At 38.2% G+C, this 22,216-nt stretch overlaps 1 protein-coding gene across 1 annotated transcript in view; it reads right to left on the bottom strand.

The window, feature by feature from the left end:
- The window catches only part of LOC146001779 (transforming growth factor-beta-induced protein ig-h3-like), a 52,459-nt gene that overhangs the window by 21,863 nt on the left and 8,380 nt on the right, over positions 1-22,216 (bottom strand). Inside the window, exons 2-8 of the mRNA XM_083139501.1 lie at positions 18,148-18,296; positions 8,608-8,677; positions 6,883-7,023; positions 6,184-6,278; positions 5,679-5,845; positions 3,615-3,749; positions 685-901 (exon numbers count right to left, since the gene is read on the bottom strand). Of these exons, the coding sequence (XP_082995627.1) occupies positions 685-901; positions 3,615-3,749; positions 5,679-5,845; positions 6,184-6,278; positions 6,883-7,023; positions 8,608-8,677; positions 18,148-18,296 (974 nt within the window). The remainder of the gene's footprint in view (positions 1-684; positions 902-3,614; positions 3,750-5,678; positions 5,846-6,183; positions 6,279-6,882; positions 7,024-8,607; positions 8,678-18,147; positions 18,297-22,216) is intronic.

Raw genomic sequence — 22,216 nt, 5'->3', positions numbered from 1 at the left:
GATTCGTTCTGTGATCCGGTATGAGTGGGCAAATGGTCTTGCTCCTATCGACATCCACTGGAAGCTGCTTGTTGTTTATGGAGACACTGTAATTGGGATACGTTGGGTCCCACGACAACTCACTGCAGAACATCTCACGATGCGTATGACATGTTGCCTGGATTCTCTGACCCGGTACCACAATGAAGGGAACAACTTTCTCTGCTGTATTGTGACTCAGGATGAGAGCTTCGTTCATCACTACACTCCAGAATTCTAACTGACTTCGACGGGATGGAAACAGCCATGAAAAGTGTTCTTCGTTCCCTGAACACTGATTTTTTGCAGATGGCTTACAACAACATGTGCAACGATGGGACAAATGATTGTGCCACCTTGGAAATTATGTTGAAAAGTGAGAAAGAACCATGCTACTTGGCGCAACTTAATTTTTGTCTCTAACTTAAGAAATATATTTTTTGCAACATAGGGAAACTTTTTCCTTGAACGACCCTCGTATTTGCTCATGGTGACAAAATTATAGCATAGATTTATTACTAGGAATATGCATTCCTGGTCCAATGTATACATTTTTCTTTCCTTCATGCTAGATATACTTAGGAAATGTCAGACATCATTTTTGGAAGTATGTTATTTTGGCCACTATTCTCTACCATACACTGGTCCTCTGAAACATGTACTTACGTTGTTTTAGAGTAGTAAACTGTGTATCCTTGCTGACCAGTTCACCAATTGTGTGCGTAACAGGCCTCATAATGTGGTTGATCATATGAACGATTCCATTTGTTGCATAATTATTCATCGACGTCACACGAGCACAGTTGGCAGTGACCACCCTTTCTCCTGGTCCAGGATATACATTCATTCGAATGCTGCTGTTCATGTTGTCACTATACAGAACCTGAAATTAATTCAATTTAAAATATGAACTCATTACAGTTACGTAACAAGCAAATAAGCATATGAAATGAAATTTTTTTAAAAATATTATCCATTTTTAGGTAACGAACTGTTAGTATCCATTACATTATATCTCTAATCTCCATATACGTTGTGGATTTATCAAAGCAACAATGCATTAGAATTTAAAAAATAATTACTCTGATAAATGAACTATAAAGATTCTCAGCTTCATCGTATTTGAATTTGCATAAGGACTATGGTAAAATGAAATCAAATTTCAAGACTGCCAGAAGCAAAATATACAATAGAAGAATGCAAAACTAAAACTATGAAAATAGAATTTGTACTTCTGAGTGTGCTTCACAAATACCTATATGCATAGCAGTGTCTCAAATTATCTGCAAATTATTATGAAAGTTGAGACTGCTCTATGCACTGCATGCAATATTTAAAATATGAAAAACTACTAAGACTTCTCACATTAAGAGTATAGCTAAAGAGAAATGCAATAAAAATCTGGACCGCAGACCCATTTGTACAGGCGGTGACTATAGATGTTTACAAATTCAACCCCTCCTATATGGCGTACGCATTTAGAAGGAACATGAGTTCAGCCAATACGCTGCCAGCACTCGTCCGCTGTTGTCAAACCAACTGCTAGCGGAAGGGGAAAACAGAATTCATTGTGTCCAATATTCAACTTTTTATATATTAATGCATGCACGTGATATTTGAGTACAATGAAATATATAGTGAAGAATTCTACACAGGATTATATCAAATCACTGCAGCATATAAGATAAACTCGTACCTGAAAGAAGTTTGAAGGAATTTATTATAGAGAAACTGCAAGGTCATCATCGCTCGTTTCTGTTTTCTGGCATGTTTCCCAGGAGATTTGAATAGGGGATCACCGATTTCTGTGGTAGATACTTTACCCTGTTTTATATTATGCAACACAGTAAAAACAAATACACCACACGCTTTAGCCGTAAGTTCTCGACTCTTGAGAAAACACTGTTTCAGCACGCACTTCTTACGACGCCAATTCATTGAAGTAAGAATATATTTTAAAAGTAAGATTTCTGTCTTGTGAACGTAATATTTTACCCTCGGTGCCTGTACTACTGGTACTACGTTTCGAGAGCAACGTTATTAATTTGATTTGGTTTGTTTTATTTTTCTTTTCTGTCACTTTTGGCTAATTGCGAAGATTGGAATGACTGATGATATAATGAAATTAATGAATGGACATTCATAAACATCCATGTCCAGGCCGGGATTCGAACCCAATACCCCTGGCGTCGTATCACGATATGCTAACCACTGCACTATAGGGGCCGGTGCGACATTATTTAATAACACTCACGGAACACAAACTATTGCACAACTATCGAACATAATGGCTGTATTACACAGCATGCTATGACGCCAGGGTTCTCGGGTTCGAATCCCGGCCCGGGCATAGGTGTTTGTAAGTTTCCCCTTCATCAATTTCATCATATCACCACCCATCCTCATCTTCGCGATTAGCCAAAAGTGGCAGAAAAGCGAAGTAAAATAAATCGAATCAATCAATCAATAAGTGCTGTATTGAATCCTCTCACAACTGTTCTTCGTGGCGTACGAGTATAATTATCTTACAACGCCCTTGTTACGAAAACGCTGAACTCAAACTGACTTAACTTACTCGCAATGTTTGAACACCCACAACAATGAAGGGTAATTGTGTATATTCAGCTGAATTTGACACCCATAGTTTTATCAAGACACAACAACTCAGCGGGGTCAACACTGTGGCAACGAAAAAAAAAACAGACGGAACAGGAATGGAAAACGAAAGGGTCATTGTGTGTGTGTGTGTGTGTGTAGAGACGTGTTGTTTCCCATGTTTCTTCGAGAAGTGATAACTCCAGCTGTAGGCGACGGAAATTCATGGGACTTGGACGGTCGTATTCAAAATGTCGTGCCCCATCTTATGATTAACCTTAAAATGGCGAGTTTTATGCAAACTTCTTGCGCGCAAGAAAAAATACAGAACACGGCATTTAACTTGCGCGCCGCAGTCTCCTAACTGTACAACGTTGCACTCCTGCCATTGGCTGGTTGCCAAGGGCACGCTCTCAGTAGCTCTGCCCGATATCGCTTCTAAAAACGTGCGTCGTATAGGAAGAATCCTAGTTGTAGAGGTCAAAGGAGCAATGTTAAATTTGGAGACTCCTCGATATCAAAGGGGTTAGATGCATTCATGCCATGAACAAATCTTATTTGGGTTTAAGCTCATTTATTTACAAATATTTTCCCTTGTCTGTCCCATATCACAGATTGACTGGGATACACACCTTCTGGTTGTAACTAGCATCTGTCACCACTGATTTAATACATTATAAGGCTGTAAAATTGGTTCGTTACATAATTGCAGAGTGTTGTAGGAATGCTGCACCATTTCTCAGGGATGCAAATCAAACTTTGTGGAACGAGTGCTCAAAGTGGAGGAATGGTAACCCCCCCCCACTAAGACAATTTACTCAAAGCATCCTCCCCACCTGCCTCCTTGTCACCGTGTTAAACTATAGGAAAATCCTCCTGCTATAATCCTCGAGGCTAGAGCAAACATCTTGCTTGCTATCTAACACTTCAAGGGCTGTTCACAATTACATCTTGTAAGAGCTTATGCAATTGCTTCTTATTGTACAAGAATAAATACTTACTTGTTCATTGGAAATTTCATTCAGATCTTCAAATCCAGGAACCATATGTCCCAAAATCACTTCCTTCATTGTGGTACCTTCATCGATAATAGATCTGCGTGCTCTACCAGGGGGAACATAGAATTCAACTTGGTTCTGAAAGAAAATTGAGTGAAAATTTAAAAATATGCAAATTAGAATCGCATTAATGTCAAAAGCATTAACAATTATATTTTACTGAAACAGTGGTGACAATTAGGGGTGGGGGGCAGATTTCCCCCACTTTTTGCTACTTTTGCTCCCGCACTATGCTAAACCTTATCTACCAAAGAAAAGTAAACTGTCCTTGGCTCCCCCAGTTTTTGTACCCAATCACTGCCACTGTGTGGAGCATATCCCTTCCAATAATGTAAGCCTACAACGATGAAGGCCATTCTTGTTATAAATTGTGCAATTTTCGAACAGATGTGGTATTCACTGCTCTGGTGTGTGTGTTTTCTTAACTTCAAATGATAAAATATTTTTTGGTAGTCTGCATTACTGGACTGAAGGTCACGAAAATCAAGAGGATACCAAACGTGTGTTTCTGTCAGCTTGTTACAACACGTTTTCTCATTGCCAATTCTAATGAATTCAACATAAGTACACCATTCTTTCATTTCTATCTTGATGACTAACCTAGGGATAAAAATATGCCATGTTAGATTGCAACGTGAGTTTAATGCATATTACAATTATGGCATTGGCTTACAGGGATAACAGTCAGGGTGAACCGGTCAGGGTAACTTCCTCCACATGTCAAGGTTGAAACCCGCAAGGTGGCTGTAGCTTAGCAAGACATCAGTCAAAGGCAAGGCCTTGGCTGTGAATATATTCTAGGAAGTGTTATGAACTTAATCACCAAGTGCCAATTATATGATATTCCACTCCTAGCGACTGACAAGGAGGGTCATCTAGTATGGATGCACCTAGTGAAGTCTTCTTCCTAGAATTAGGACTGTTTGCAAAAAATATTAAAAAGTTGACTACTAACATTGTAATAGTTCTCCTCCTTGGCCGTTCGGTCTAAGGTGTTGTGTATAGGACTGGTGGCAACCCACCATCATGAGGAAACTGGGGAGCTACAAGTGAGTACCATAACCCAGTCTCAGAAATCTCCTATTCTATAACGGTTTCGACATGCTGACTCCACGTCACCTCATTACCGGTTGAAGATCTCCACACCTCTAAGTAGGATTGTGGGAGGGAGACTGGCAGTCGGGAGATCAAGGGCAGTCAAGCCACAGGTTACTAACATTGTAATAAATTTATGTTATTCTGAATGGTGAGTCTACTTTAACATTGCCTGAATTATTGCCCTCAACAAAATGCTTCTTTCTCTCTCTCAGTGGCATTTCAAGAACAACACAATAATAAACAAATGAGAATAGTTTGATTAAGATATGAAAGACTTAACATTGCAAGCAGTACAATTATACTGCATTGTTTTTTCCTTCTACACCTTCAGTAGCTTAAAGTACCAAACATCCAACTGTGTTCCATTATTTGAGTAATGTCACAAGTACATTTATGAAAAATTAAAGCTTACATAATAATATGAAAAGTAATTTTACAAGCAATTTTTAAATAATTTTAAAGTCATTTCATGGGCTGTGGTTTCATAGTGCACTCTACTAACCGCTGGATCATGTATGTTTTAACCTAAATTTAACACATTTTCAATGCAACATTTGAAATTGTATAATTTGTTTTTAGCAAAACATTTTAATCAATCTTTGTTTAGATTATGTAATAAGAATGTACATCAAAATACATTTTTCTTTCAAGAAGTGGCCCTCCCAAATCTTTGACAGCCATCTTTTCCAGAAAATCTGGTGTGCCACTGTGCAAAGCAACCATATTGATCCCAAATCAATCTTAACAAAGTTTTTTTAATAGTAAAATGTAAAAAAAGGTATAGAATTGTGACAGCTTGGTGGATGAGTGGTCAACATTCAATTGATGAAAGTAGACACCAAAGTTCCCAGTTCGAGTCCATACAAGTACGCAATTGTGAAAGAAGAAAAAAAATGGAATCTAACTTACTGCTTCTTCCAATGCATCTGTGAAGTCTCGCACTGCTTCATCTGAAGGAGCAAACAATGTGATGTTTGAAGAAGACATCTTTTCTTCTAATCGTGAAGTTTTCACAAGCTCAACAAAATCTGTTGCTCCCAAATCAGTAACGGTTTCCATAAGAGGTTTCATTTTCACTGAGGAAAAAATAATTTAGATATCATCGTATAATGTGCTTTAAAGTTTAACAAATAATTAGACCTATAACATTTCAAGCGGTCTTAAAATAATGTGATGCAGTCAAACGTAATGTGTCATGCAAAAAGCATGAACTTGCTGTGAGAGTAGTACTTTATAATTAGGGCAATTTTGATGTAACCCTTTTCTCAAGAGATTCTTTTCCATCTACATTTATTAGGAACAAATATGTTTAGAGCAGCTTACTGAGTCGGTTGTCATATAATCCACTAATAATGATTCTGTAAAAAGCAAATAGAGGAATGCTGTATAAAAAAAGGTAATCAGCAATACTTACTTTCGGTACATCCTGGTTGCCCTTGTACTCTTCGATGACCATAGCAACATTCGTATGTTACTACGAAAGTTTTGCGTATGCCGTGGTTACGAACTCTAGAAGAAAAAAGTGCATCAAAACACGATAAAATCTTTCAGTGGATTGTTTTAGGTTCACACTGCCCTCAACATACACACACATAGGGCTGAGCCGATATCGTTGTATTGGTACCAGTGGTATCGATATATCAAAGTATCAGTTGGAATTTAATCACTGATACAGGCCAATATGTTTTCAGACTTTGGGTACCTCAGGGAGACTGTAAAATTGTACACAACACATTAAATATCCTGGAAATAAGCAAAATGCATACTTTTCTTTATTTTTCCAAAAACATTGTAGGGGAAAATGGATAATGGAATTAAATGATTATTTCATGTGAAATTATGGATATTTTAAAAGCAAAACCTTTGTAGATTGCTATGACGTGGTTCCAGTGGAAACCCATATTTAACCAATTCAAAGTATGTATATATTCTGAATTACTTTGAATTGGTTCAAAGTGGTATCACTTCAGGCCTACTTTTGTCCCATTGTGTTCTTCATATAATTAAAATCAAATCTTAGGTGAATATAATTTGCCCACCTTGTAACACATTTATTCAAAAGCCTCAAATATTTGAAGAAACTTATCCATGGTGCCACTAGATAAGTACTTACTTTGTGGTGCAGGTGTACTTCGTTGGAGTCTGCTGGCAACTGGAAAAGTGGAATGAGCCAAAAATGCTGCCCACTTCTGTGTCGGTCTCGTTTTTCTGCTGATTCTCATCTATTTCATCACGAGTAATGCAAACATTGGGTCTGTATAATAGAACAATGGATCAAATTAATGGGGAAAGAACACTGCAACATCTACTAAGTTCCAGACATAAAACGGCTTGAAAAGTAAATTCAATCTGACTGTTACTGATCTCCATTGTAGAGTGTGGGTAATATAACATGCTACAAAACCAGAGGTTCCAGGTTCAAACCCCAAAGACATAAGAAAGTGATGTAAAAATAACCGAAATAGAAAGAAAGAAGGAAAATCAAGACTTCTCAAACAGTTTTTTTTATATAAAGCTATGCTATGATACATACAAGGTGAAATTTTAGCAATTTTGTTCAGCAGACAAAAAAATAAGCCCCCACCAAACCACCCATTTTTAAAAAAGGTGATTACTTACTTCTTTATTTTTGAGGTGTGTGATTTTTTAAAAAAAATATTAAAAATAGTTATATCCTTAGAAATATTAGACAAAGCTAGTTTTCTCAAAAAAAATCAGTTCAGGAAGTGAGTAAACAATAGTACAGGGTGTTTCATAGTGTTTTTGTGTTACAAAGGTGGATTACATGGTTGCTGGATTTAACTTGATGAAACAAATGCAGGATGTAACAAAATAACTAATAGGTTATTGTGTGTATATTTTGTTCCACTGTAGTTTGCAGTCATGTGGTTAGGCTGTGGTAGTGTACTTCCCATTCACATGGATGCTATTAATGTGGAGGTCTTAAGTCTTTGTAATGAGGTTTGTTTCTGCCCAAACGATGCAACCAGGGCATTAGGTAGGATACTCATCTTAAGTGACAGATCCATCCATCCCATGTAACCTCCTGCTGCTGCCATGTGTGTGTGGATAAAAGGCATTCATATATTTAATATACTTCCATATTAAATTCTACTCCATTTAGATGTACTATCTACTACTTTTATAGAAACACACAATTATTCCATACTTCATCCCCTGCATACGAAATTGATAAGGGAGCCTTGCTGATGGTGTAGTGTTAACGTTGTTACCTTGTAATCAAGGGGCCCCAGGTTCGATAACTGGTGGAGGCACATAGTGGTTTGGATCCCACTTTGAACTGTAGGTCCAGTCCCAAATAGTCTATCTGTGCATAAAGTGGACTTAAAAGAAACTTCAAACAAAGTTGATAAGGGGGTCCTAAGAAAGAACAATCATTTGTCTGCACAAGCAATGTAAATAACTGCAGTACATGTTAACAGAAAACATGTATGGCCTATAGCAATTAAGTTTCGTGTGTGTCATGTTAATTTTTTCCTTTGTTTTGTATTATTTACCAACGTAAATAAGCATATTCAGCCACACAAGGCTCTTGAGGAAGAAAAAATATATAATTGAAATTATTGTGCACCATCTGCAGACATTAAACTGACATTTTGGAGCTTCGTGGGTTATCAATTTCAAAACTGTTATCTGATACAGGAGTCATATTGGTGGAAAGCAGTACCCCCCCCCCCCCCCAATTGGGATAATGGTATTAAATCCCTATGGGGGAATGTTTGTTTCCACCACTGTACATAGTTTTGAATCAGGAACTGTCTAGTAGCAGTGCATGCACATTGAAATGAAAGAGTACTGGCATTCAACTCTTACTCACCCTTTCCACCACTGCTGGCGTGATCCTCCAAAGAGACCAAAAATGTCCGACATTGGATTCATTGAAAAACCTGAAAAAACATTAAACAGAACTTGTTGTAGATGTGTATGTGTCCATGGTTACGTTAGAAATTTCTTATTAATGTAATGTAGTGACTCACATTAGTCAATCCATAACAAAAAAGGGGGAACTAGGAACAGAGCAATCAGCACAGAAGCAGCAAACAAAATATTTATCTCATATAGTACAGCTGGAATTTAGGCTGTGGACCATCTAATGTTTTGTCATTAGTGTGAACTTCTAAAATTGATAAGTTTAAAACAACAAATTTTTGTTGAACATGCAAGATTTGTTTTTGTATTTTTGTTATTTAGTAGGTTTGCTTTTCTGCTACTTTTAGCTAATCGCAAGAATGAAGATGAGAGATGATTAGATGAAATTTATGAAGGGACGCCCATTCTGCGGCTGCAGCTTGAACATGGGAACTTTGGGGCTAAGAATGTAAGTTATCACTTAACATGCTCTGCCAGCAAACATGCATGAATCGTGGAATATCTGGTTTATGTTGGCCAGGAAAGGAGATACTTTGTTTATGCACTTTTATTTTGTTTGTACAAAAAAACAATTTGAGTTAATTCTATCGTTTTAATTTATTTCTTAAATGTTCATTCCATTTATGAAGACAATCATGTATGCTTGGAAACTTACATTTACTAAGACAATCACACTCTCTCAGTTAACTCCCTATTAAATAGGACTTTCAAGACTTTATGCCCTTTTAATCAAGTCATATCAATGTATATTCTCTTGGAATTATGACCTACTGATTGGCTGCTTCCTTTCATATGAGTTTCCTCTTTGAAAATAAAAATAATATCCCTTTTATCTCTAGATTTGAAGGGTCAAAATCAAATCTTATAATAACTGTTTCTCTGACCTCTGAAAGGATATTAGTGCAAAGTACTAAACTATAAAATTGAATGAAGTTGTATAGTTTGACATAATCATCTGTTATGTTGTAGTTAAATTAACACCACCATAATTTCTTTCTACAATTTTCCAACTGCCTTAGGCAATGTATAAATACAGTTCTGATCTCGGTTTTCATAGATAACTCAATAGAAATGTTTTATTTGTCCATGTCTCTTAAGAGTAGGTGCATTCAGGCCCATAGCTAGAACTGATCTCCAGGGGGGGGGGGCTCATGGGTTTATCAGGGGGCTTTGTAAACTAAGTCCATTTTTTAAACAATTGAACAGTATTAGATGAAGGTAAATTATGTGTGTGTGTGGGGGGGTCATTGTTAAACAAAATTTATAAATATCATACAAATACTACATTCTCCTACGTCTTTTAAAACATCTCTTGAAGTGTTAATTGACTGATACTGAAATCATCCCTTACACACTGCATACTACGTTAGATGATGCAGATATTTATATCATACAAGAAATACACAATATTCAATCACAGTGCCTACAGTACATTCCACCACCGGTCGAAGCAATGACACTCTCCTTCGTTCCCAAAACTTGGGATCTGTTGGCCTTTGATGCAGATGCGAAAGGAATTTGCATCGAAGTCAGATTTCTGTGTAATCGGGAGGTCGCAACAGGGATAGTGAAGGTACAGAGAAAGAAGCTCTCCTGTAAAACAACTTACAAAGTCTAGATAATCTTCTGTATACTTGCAGCTACTTAGACTTCAGCTCATAAAGAAAATAAGCAAATATAATAGCAGCTGTTCATGTTCTGTGGATTTATCCTTAAAGTTGTGAGCTGTCTACATTTTCACTCTTCACTGCAAACAAATTATACAAAAATAGTTTTACCTAATGTCAAGGAGGTTGATGGCAGTGCCGGGGGGGGGGGGGGGGGGCTGAGCCCTGCCTGGTTACGGGCCTGAGTGCATTGTTCATCAGCATGTTCATTCACTTGTTCCTTTCTATATAAAGCATGGCCGTAGGCAGGAAAAAATTTCGGGGGGGGTTCATTCATAATTGTTAACATGGGCGTCGCCAGAAATTTGAATAATAGAAATAATAACAATAACTGTACAATAATAATTAAAATTTCATAATAATAATAAAGAAATATTCCATAATAATAATAATAATAATTATATTATTGTTATATCCTTGAGGAGGCTTACTCAATCCAGCGGATGAGTGAATATCCAGCACAAGTTTCTTTTTTTTTTTTCACGTTTCATACAGTGTGTACTGAAATGCACAATTATTATACTTCGTCATTAAACTTTAGATACCTTCAAGAGAAAAGCTTTCAAAGTTAGATGGAAATTTTAGTCATAAAGCTTTTGTTGTTTGACTTTAAAATTAAATTCTTGGAATTTTGAAAAGTGTGGAACCAGTTATTCTCTTTAAAAGCTTAGCCTGGTGCATGGATTGTAACCTCAATCGCGAACGTAATGCGCTACGAAACTGAATATCCTAGGTTTGAACTCCTATCAAGGGGGATTTTCGACTTTATCGGACAGGGAATTTAAAAGCTGGAAAGGGAATTTTGGGACAATCATAAGGGAATCTTCAGTCTATATTCCTTGTGACGCAGGAGCAACACTGGAAAGAGGACAGCAGAAGTGATAATGGAGGGGTCGCGGGTGGGCTACGATTCTGAGAATAAATCCTGTTTCACTCAAGTTTCAGAATTCCAAATGTATGAAAATTCTAGCTCGATCGTTTCAACATTGTCTCCATGTATTTTTGTGATGCTTCGAAAAAAAAATTGAAAATTTGTTACAGATTTTGGTTTTTGAACTTCCATTAATCCAACATGTCAGAAGTTTCGGGGGGGGTTTGAACCCTAGAAACCCCCCCTCTAAATACGGCCATGATATAAAGGTAATGCATTAAAATAAAGATTCCAATAAGCCGAGGCCAAACTTTGCTTCAGCATTACCACAATTTGATTTCTTGAAACAACACAAGTTGTGGAATAAAAAAAAATTAAATTAGCATGGAAAGTTTGACTGCTGTTAGCTTACCTGCTGATTGTACCACATGGGTATTTCATGAGGCCAGGTGTATCAAGAGAAAGAACTGTTGTGCATTTTTAAACAAAAATAATGAGTATCACATGCACAAAGCATTCTTAACATAAGCAACAATTTATTAATTTTTCAAACATGTTGGTTCTGGACAAGTTATGATTTAATTTGATTTTTTATATTTAGTGTCTCATTTTTGCCACTTTTAGTTAATCATGATGATGAGGATGAGTGATGATATGGTGAAATTGATGAAGGGACAATCACAAAGAATGCCCAGGCTGAGATTCAAACCCAGGACCTCTGGTGCCACAATATGGCTGTGCTAACCACTGCACCATGGATATCAGCTTAAGAGAACCAAACCCTTCCATTCATGCAAGTCTAAATATCACTAAGAAGAAGATAAATACATGCAAGGACTTTTGAAGGACCTTGATATACTTTAAGAATCCTCATGAAAAAATAGTATGCATATCTTGGTTCGTTTGAAGACGATACAAAGTTGGCTTCTGACCTCATTATCAATGTTGAGAAATGCCCATAAACAAGTCTCTCAGCCTTGGAAGTGAATCAGGAGGAATGCCTAATAGAATTGTGAGCAGGAAAAAGACAAAATTTATAAATTCAATATTAAATCAAATTAATTAAATCAAAATTAAAATAAATATTAGATGCAGCATATTTGAGTTACCTATGCTAACAATAGATTACATCTAGTGACATACTCTAGAGGAATTGGAAGTTATACTCCTCCTTCCTTTTAACATGGCTTCCCATATTACACACACAAAGATGGATTTAGGTGTGGTCCCATGGGGTTTGACCACACCCTGTCCTCCTTGAATTTGCCACCAACAAAAAGTTGAGAACTGGCCAAATAACTAATCACATGTAGATGTTGAGAATCATTCATGTACCTTTCAACAGCAACATCAATTAAGAAAAAGCTTGCTACTACGGGTACATAAAAGTAAGTCTTTAGCAGTCATTTCTTTTTGTACTTTTCCTTGAAGAAGTAAATGCTAGTAGTGATTTTCTGCAACATATACATTGAGTAAACACAAGATGTATCATTTGCACTGTGTGTCTTGTTAAACTGCTATCTCATGAATGAACTTGTATTAGTCTGGCTTTATCAAAAATGGATGAATACTCCAAAGGTCTCATCTCAGTACAGTCTCTAGGGAACTGAACTAAATTGAGATGAATTTTTCGACCATTGAGGATCTACTGAATAAGACCGATTACAAAGTATTTTTTCAAAGAAAGACATTTCATTACAAAAGTGCTATCTTGTTCAGTATAAAACATTCAACTCAAAGCAAGATGTACTTATAAATGTAAATCACGTTGCACATTAATGAATAATGTATGATTTCTACAATTACTCAAGAATTGGAATCCATGCAAATGTTTCCAGTAATGTTGATCCAATATTTAATAAAGGGTATTCATGCAATAAATAAAGTAGGCCTGGTTTTTCTGGTTCTGTCCAGAACTGGTACTCAGATATGCATTGACGTCAGTGTACTACTTATCCCATATAAATTCTTTATCATTATTTGCATTCTCTTTTATATTAGAAAGAGTTTGTCTACTTATGTTAAGTACTTGAATATGAAAGGCTATAAAATGCATCGTCTGCAATCAACAAGATTTGAGGCATACAGCAAGCAGTGTTGTATGCATTTGGTTCCTTATTTGCTATTATTTCTTTTAACCTTCACAAGTACCATGTCATTTTTAAGCTTGCATTTTACTTAATTTACATAATTTTTCTGCGACTTCTGGCTAATTGTGATATTGAGGGTGGGGGATGATTAGCAGGGACATCGCTAATCAAGGGTGGGCTCTAGAGCACAGTGAAATAATTGTTGCCATTCCTCCTGCCCAAATAGGCTAATGAGAAATTCTCAGCATTGTCTATGGTAGAGAATATTTATACAATCACGACAACAGGATCAGTTTTGTTACTGAAGGAAAAACAATTAATATTCATATCTTAGCAGAGATTCTTGGTTAATCTCAGATATCTCTAGACCACGGAAGGCAGCTTAGCTTATGATATTATTTATATTTTACACATATTTTTATTTTGAAAAGTAAATTTAAGAAGAGACTTTCGTTCGCTGAGGAACCCAACTTAAATTCCCCTCTCCCCCCCAAGAGTCATTTCTCGATCTGCATCTGCTGAACTCAAAGTCCATCAACAACTTGTGTTTTGATTTCGAAAGTAATCTTGCTGTGGGCAAATTACTTTTTTAAAAAAAGTAATACTTTGCTTTCTGTCACACAATAAAAATATTCAAGCGGTTACACAAGTAGCACGTCTGTTCCCTACAGGAAGCCTATTTGATTTCCAGTCTAGGTCACCATTTCCTGTTGAATTCTGAGAAATGTTAAACCACCCCTATACCGTATTCCTCAACAAAACATGTTTCGTCGACCAGGATGGGGGGGGGGAGGGTGTATAAAATTTCGGTCCCTAGCCTATCCTTTGTTTTGGGCCTTGCGGACGTTATTAAATTTAAATTTAACAACAAGGAGGTTTGAGATAGATTTATTTTACTCGTTCATTCTACCTCACCATGGAAAATTGAAGGGTCGACAATATCACATCCTTTTTTCTGAGTTGAGAGCCGTCTAAACCTAACCTGTGGTTCTAATTTCAGGTTTCCGATCGGAGGACCTGTTACAGTTGAAGCTGATGGGGCAACTGAACAAGACAGATTTGCTTCCTCTTTCCGAACAGAAAAAATGATTTAATTTAGGTACTTTCTTTAGAATTTCCGAAAGATGGCTTTCTTTTTCCTTTTTTCACTTAGTGCCACTTGCACTATGCATTTCACCAGAACACTAATACAGTACACGCACCAAAGGAAAATAAACCGACGCTACATTACGATAGCCAAACTGGCAGCGAACTGAGAAACAAGGATATTGATTTTAACCCTCAATATCCCTCCACTTCACTTTCAATTCAATTGTTGGCACGCAAAATGTTTATATTTGAGCACTGTTACGTGGCCTCGTGCGGCTTCCTTCGCAGTCCGGTTAAAATATACAGAGCATTCCCTGACATTCGCTACGAGACTCGGCGGCAAGCGGCCCGGCGTCAGCGCTTGTCTTTCCCGGCGAACGGGGTCCGCGACAGTCGGTAGAGTCTGCTATTAGAATTACACAGTTTTCATAGTGTGTACTAACCTTGACTACAGAAGGTGTTGAAAATGATGTCCCTCTGCTGCAACACATTCCTGGCATCTCCCAAGGAAATTGGCATTTACACGTGCAAGTTCGTCTACTGTAATTCTCCCGATTTCTCGTACAATACTCTCTTTTAACTCACGGATGGTGTGCGGATTGTCTTTGTATACTTTATTTTTTAGATTTCCCCATTTTTCTTTCCACTTTTATTCAGAACTGACCCTGTTACTGTAAACTTTTTTACGATGTTTAATATAGTGGTCCTATGTGGTGACTCTGTAGTAAGGGTTATTGTGTAAGAAGTTTTTTAAACGCTAGAAACCCTTTCCTTCTACCTGCTTTCATGAAATAAGCAAGTAGAAGGTTTTGACATGTTTTATTTTGCTATATCACAATATTCAGGAATATTAATAATTGATGGTCGTCACTTCTGCCCCTTCAGTGTCTCATTTTTGTGCTTTTCCCCTGGACTTGCGGCCCCTAGGATAGTCTAGTGGTGAATCAAGTCTAGTTCTGAGTTCAAGATAACGTTATGTAAATTACGAAAAATAATCACCGTTACAATTACATATATAATTCCGTTAACGCGATACTAACGCAATTCCAGAAATAGTAACGCGTCATTTGCGTTACGTTACTTCCCAATTTTTCTGTGGGAAGTATGCCGTGAAGTACGGATGTTCTTCTGGAAGAACTGACACGTTAACCGTGGGGACAGTATGACTGAAATCTTGTAATCGTAGTTTCGTGTCATTTCTCAGGCGTTAAAAAAAATTGGATGTCGCAAGCTCAAGTTCAAAGTTCCAAAGGAAGAAGCTTGCAAAAAGCATGTCTTCTTGTTCCTTCCGACATAAAATCTGAGAACGACGAAGCACATCTCTGTGTCAACAAGAGTGACATCCCATCGGGACAGAGAGCTTTATGAGAACAATCTCTCTCGCATCCTAAGATTTCTCCTTCGTTAATGTGATTTAGTTGATACGCTCTATATCCTCCTTAACGCGACTCTTCTGCTTACATGTTTATTACTATGTAGAAAGGTGGCATGCGTTCTCCAAGTAATGGAAAAAGAATGAGACACATTAGAAATGCGTTAGGAATGTGGCACATGGCCGCAAACAGTAAGCAATAATTGCGATCTATCACTGCGTTGAGTTTGTGTTTACTGCCTTAAGAGAAAGTGTGCGAGAGCACAACAGCTCTCTGCAATTTCTAACATGCTCAGTGAAAGTAGTAGTGCTATTAGGCAAGGCAAAACTTTAAACGTCTCAAAGTATTTGTGAGGCGCGATCAGAAGTATCAGACTCTATGATGAAATAAACAAACAAACAGAAATGACTTGTTAAGTTTAACATTAACATTAATGCTATCTTTACGAAAATTAAAGTTTACAGTAGAGCCTACTGTAAAACTTCACTGACCGGAATTTATCCAGAATTTTCCATGTGAGGCCGTAAACGTAAATTTAGAGCCAAAATGACCACAAACTGGGCCGTTGTGAAAAAAATGGGGCGGGGGGTGGAGCCTGCCTGAAGGGCAGTTGGTGATGTGTGGATAAATCAGTCTCCCTGAGTAGCCGAACATGTTTGTGATGTTTGTGTCAGAGGTATAGAGAAAATGCCACTCAGTGTTGCATGCCCAGAGCAGAGGTGTTGGCGAGGAGTCATAACGTGGAGGGCACAGGGGTATTTTCTAACCCCCTTTAGAGTCGCCAGTTCGCCACTGATTTGTAAGGACAAAGTTAAGCAAGAAAACTGCTACCATCTCAAACTCAGTGTACCGTCAAGTCGTTTTTGTTTGTATTAACGAGGGAGCAAACTCACTTATTTCCGTCTTTGTGACCTCCTGTCCCCTTTTCATGTCGAAAGCTTGGTAAACAATAAGATAAAAAAACATGCCGGTACAAATCATTCAACATTGTTATTTTTCTGCATAAAATTATGATAACTATCAACTCACTGTTGAGACTTCGTCATGCGTCAGAATAATGGAAAAATGTGGAAACGATAAGCCCACAATGAAGGCTGTAGCTTTCGCTTGTACAATTATTTTTTTCTAGAACACCTGTTAAACCTTAAAGTCAATAGCTTGAATACGGATTCTCTTGAGAGGAAGATGTTCAGTTCCCATCTTTTCATGTATCTGATTTTTTAGAAAGGAGGCTGGAAAAAAAAGTGGAGGAGATATAAATCAGTACTGTAGATTCGTTTCTGATTTGAGAGAGGAGGAAGAGAGCCAAGTATATACACACGATTGATTATAATTGATAATTATCAATCATCCTCCCACACATTTTTGCAATATCTGAAATTTTTATCGATTTTTTGAAACTTCTTACACAAATATCACTAGATTCAAAATATGCCATTGAAAGAACACCGTGAATGATATTTTGACTTTCATGTCTTCTGCAAATTGTGTGCTCGTGGAATAAGTCTTCATACTGTAGGTTTTTACCAGGCATTTTTAAAGGGATGTACAGTGGGTACAAGTTGGACTTATGACCTCAGGAGGTTCTGTACCCCTCACCACCACTCAAAGATTTCAGAAGACAATATACTCCTGCGCCACTGGTATACACTGGGGATGAGCTCAACAGAATATATGAAATTTCGGATATCAAATCGAAAGGGATTCGGATTAAGGATGGTATCGAGACGAGATTTGGTACAGTCTCGGTCTTGTATCGATTTGTAAATGCATGTCCAGCCCTAGTCGATGTCTCAAAGGTCAAGTTTCGGTCTCACCTCGAGTAACAACGTACCCAATGTGTCAATGCACAAGTTTGCAGTTGCACAACGTATAAGGCAAACAACTTGCCTTAATGATTTTTCTATTTGACGCCTCTTTTCGACGCTACGAACTCTCGAGAAAGGGAATTACAGCCTTAATATATGCAACCACGCAGCACAGAACCACAGCTGCCACTAATGAATTTACTTTGTAATTACTAAAAATAAAATATATGCTTTATCTAGAAGTAACCATTCGTTTGTCCGAGGAAGTTATGGTTTATGTATTTAAAAATATATCATTGCAAAGTCTCGAACGGGACGAGATTCTCGGACTCATCTCAGAGATTGGTCTCAATTCGACAAGTCGAAGGCTTTAATTTCGTTCTCGTCTCGAATTTAACAAGGCCGTCTCGGTACCATCCCTAGCCTAATGGATTCGGATAACGAAGAATTCGGATATCGAATTCCTATCCCAAGCTGCGCAAGTCACATCTTGTTATACAGATTTACAATTGTTTTCATATGCTCAAACTACCAACGGGTCAAATTCCTTTTACTTCTCCAGAAGGTATAGCATCAAATATTTGCTTACCTGGTGCTGACGATTCAGGTTCATCGTCGTCAACATCTTCGTGGTCGTCGTCATCTGTCAACGTGTCCTCCCTTGAGGTCAACCAAGATTTCAGCTTTCCTTCCAGGCTTTCGGCGCTTTCCTTGGCCGCATGCTCTAGCTGACGAAACCTACGCAAAAACAGGATTTACACAATTTAGAAACGACTTACAAGCCTTTATATTTAGTCAACAGATATTATGTGATAATTAAGGTGATATCCTCGAGAAACAAAACTGACTAAACGAAATCCCTCCCTTGCTAATAATATTGAAAACTAAACACAAAGATCTGCCAGTGGTTTCCACACGTGGTAAACACAGTCCCTTGTCGTCCATCCACTACATCTTTTCCAGTTGCCACTGTGGATCGAACCTAGGGCCGTTCGCACTAAAGGCTATCGGAGCGCTAACCATTCGGCGTCGAGGGAGCTTTCCTACTAGTATTATAATGCTTACACGGATGATAATCTAATCCTGAAACATGTAATAATAAAATGATAAGCAGTTAACATAAGAGTAAATGGCGACTGTCTCTCCTCCTTGAGGTCTAGAAAGGTGATCGCCTCTCCTTCTTAAGGTCTAGAAAGGTGATCGCCTCTCCTTCTTAAGGTCTAGAAAGGTGATCGCCTCTCCTTCTTAAGGTCTAGAAAGGTGATCGCCTCTCCTTCTTAAGGTCTAGAAAGGTGATCGCCTCTCCTTCTTAAGGTCTAGAAAGGTGATCGCCTCTCCTTCTTAAGGTCTAGAAAGGTGATCGCCTCTCCTTCTTAAGGTCTAGAAAGGTGATCGCCTCTCCTTCTTAAGGTCTAGAAAGGTGATCGCCTCTCCTTCTTAAGGTCTAGAAAGGTGATCGCCTCTCCTTCTTAAGGTCTAGAAAGGTGATCGCCTCTCCTTCTTAAGGTCTAGAAAGGTGATCGCCTCTCCTTCTTAAGGTCTAGAAAGGTGATCGCCTCTCCTTCTTAAGGTCTAGAAAGGTGATCGCCTCTCCTTCTTAAGGTCTAGAAAGGTGATCGCCTCTCCTTCTTAAGGTCTAGAAAGGTGATCGCCTCTCCTTCTTAAGGTCTAGAAAGGTGATCGCCTCTCCTTCTTAAGGTCTAGAAAGGTGATCGCCTCTCCTTCTTAAGGTCTAGAAAGGTGATCGCCTCTCCTTCTTAAGGTCTAGAAAGGTGATCGCCTCTCCTTCTTAAGGTCTAGAAAGGTGATCGCCTCTCCTTCTTAAGGTCTAGAAAGGTGACCGCCTCTCCTTCTTAAGGTCTAGAAAGGTGATCGCCTCTCCTTCTTAAGGTCTAGAAAGGTGATCGCCTCTCCTTCTTAAGGTCTAGAAAGGTGACCGCCTCTCCTTCTTAAGGTCTAGAAAGGTGACCGCCTCTCCTTCTTAAGGTCTAGAAAGGTGATCGCCTCTCCTTCTTAAGGTCTAGAAAGGTGATCGCCTCTCCTTCTTAAGGTCTAGAAAGGTGATCGCCTCTCCTTCTTAAGGTCTAGAAAGGTGATCGCCTCTCCTTCTTAAGGTATAGAAAGGTGATCGCCTCTCCTTCTTAAGGTATAGACAGATGATCGCCTCTCCTTCTTAAGGTATAGACAGATGATCGCCTCTCCTTCTTAAGGTATAGAAAGATGATCGCCTCTCCTTCTTGATAACTAAAAATAAGCAATCTTAAAGTTAGGAATCAAAGTGGCGATCGTCCCCTGAATATATAAAATTAAGTGGTCACTAGACCTCGGATTTTAGGTTGTAAGAAATAATAAGTTATGTAAGGTTTTACAGGATTTTTAAGTCACACAGAGGCATTTGCTTTGTTTAGTCACAAAAAAATTCAATGACGAACGTGTTTGAAACATATCTCTGTCAATTTCCCTTCCTTGCCCGACTCTGTGGCCGAGTGGTTAGCACATCGCGCTGCGACGCGAAGGGTCCCGGGTTCGAATCCCGGTCGGGTATGGTTGTTTGTGAATGTCCATTTTCATCCATTTCATCATTTCATCACTCATCCCCATCTTCGCAAATTAGCCAAGAGGCACAAAACGCGAAGTAAAATAAACTAAATCAATCAATCAATTTCCCTTCCTCCTAGTCCATAGTGATTTTTCAAAGCTCTAAACAAAGCAAAATGTCTGGTGCCACTGTTACCTGTACAATCCAAAGTGGTCTGATCTGTCACTTCGGTGCTTTGTGGCATTCACGCCTTGCTAACTAACATTGCAGTATTGAAGTTTGCAGCACTAACTATGTTTTTGTTGAAACATTATTTTCAGCATATAAGATGATCCTCACAGACAAAATTGCGGAGTTTGACTGTGGATAACATGAAAAAAGATTTTTGCCTAACTATACGGCGAAGAGTGGGTTTTAGCTAATAGCAAATTTCCAATGCTAAGTTCAGTCATCGTCGTAGGGTTAGGCAACACACATAACGTTATGCAAGATAGTGCGTATTTCAGGATATAGGTGTCCCATTTTCATTGTCGGTGACTATACCTAATCAGCATTTTTTCAGGAATTTGGAACTATTTTAAGTTTCTATTGAACCTATTGAAGATTTTTCGAACCTAACTTAAGATTTTTAGGACCTATTTTAGGGTTTTTCGAACCTATTTTAGGATTTTTAGAGCCTATTTTAGGAACCTAAAAGCACACTTTTTAGAACCTAAAAATCCGAGGTCTAGTGATCACACACCCTCGGAGACAATGTTTAAAGTTAACAAACGGTCAATGAACGTGCGACAACTAAAAAGTGACCCGCCCCATTAATTCGCCAATGAATGCTCACATGCAAATGGATGTTTGGCTCAAACATTTCTTTTTTTGCACTGCATGACTGCAGTCTTGTTTCTACGAGGAACAGATACATTTCTAATGGGGACGAACAACGCGAACACATGTAGAACCTCGTGGCGAAGCACTGAAGCAAATGTACAGTTAGGGCTGCACCGTTACGCCAGGAATAGGGGCTACGGTAGAGCAACGAAGGCAGGCCACGAAGAACAATCGGATTGTTTCTCGATATGCTCGCCCGCGTACTTCACAGCCCACCTCGTGTCTTTCTTTTTAGCGGGTAATTAGCCTTAATTGCAACCGTGCGGGTAGCTTCGTGTTTCTAAAATCACTATGTTACTCAATTTGACGATTTTATTTTTGTTATGCTGGCTACTTTGCTCTGCTAACTATTCTCGCTTTTCTTTCATCAATCTTGAGGAATGAAATGTCATCTACGCATGTGAAGACAAACATTCTGAAGCTTTAGAAATACTCTAGTAACTCTTCACCCACCCGAAAATTAAATGCACCTCCCCCGGTAAATGTTTAATAACACGCCATAAAAAGAAAGTTTGTAATGCTAATTTACCATTTGTAAATTACGAATTTCAAATACGTTATCATTAAGAACAACCTAGATAACATTTTAAATGTCGATGTAATCAATATCATTAGTCCTACCTACATGCATATCACAAATAATTTAAGACAAAATAAAACTAAGCTTGGGACACGCACACACTGGTATAAGTACGTGAAATGGAAGCTGTAGTGTAGCTATCTTGCGCATAGGAGAGCGTGCGGTAAGAGTCAACGTAGCTGCTGCAGTGAAGCTTTATGTTTTGTTTAAGTCCACTTCATATACAGGTAGGTTAAGCAGTACTGATCCTACGATTTTAAGCGAGATCCGAATCACTGTCTCTTCATCGTGTATCGAACCCGGGACCCTTGATTATAAGGTGATGACGTTACCATTACGCCATCGGGAAGCCTACACTGAAGTTGCGGAAGCTTATATTATGACCTGTATATTTATTCATGGACAAAATAACACCAGAACTAACACACAGGAAAAAAAATACTTCGGAAGTCACGTGATTTTATTTACATTAACTTCGTTCTTACAGTGGATGGAGATTACGTAGGTTTTCAGACTTTCAGAACTTCTGCCAGATTCACACCTTATTGTTCCTTGTAGTGTTGCTAGTTATAGGTGTGTAATTATAACACTTGGACTGGACTGTACTTGGACTGATTTTGACGAAATTTTGGATTGGACAGAACATGTAAAAACGCA

Source organism: Lepisma saccharinum, chromosome 1 (assembly GCF_977018435.1).
Source record: "Lepisma saccharinum chromosome 1, izLepSacc3.1, whole genome shotgun sequence".
Taxonomy (NCBI): domain Eukaryota; kingdom Metazoa; phylum Arthropoda; class Insecta; order Zygentoma; family Lepismatidae; genus Lepisma; species Lepisma saccharinum.
This window is presented reverse-complemented; position numbering and strand designations above follow the sequence as displayed.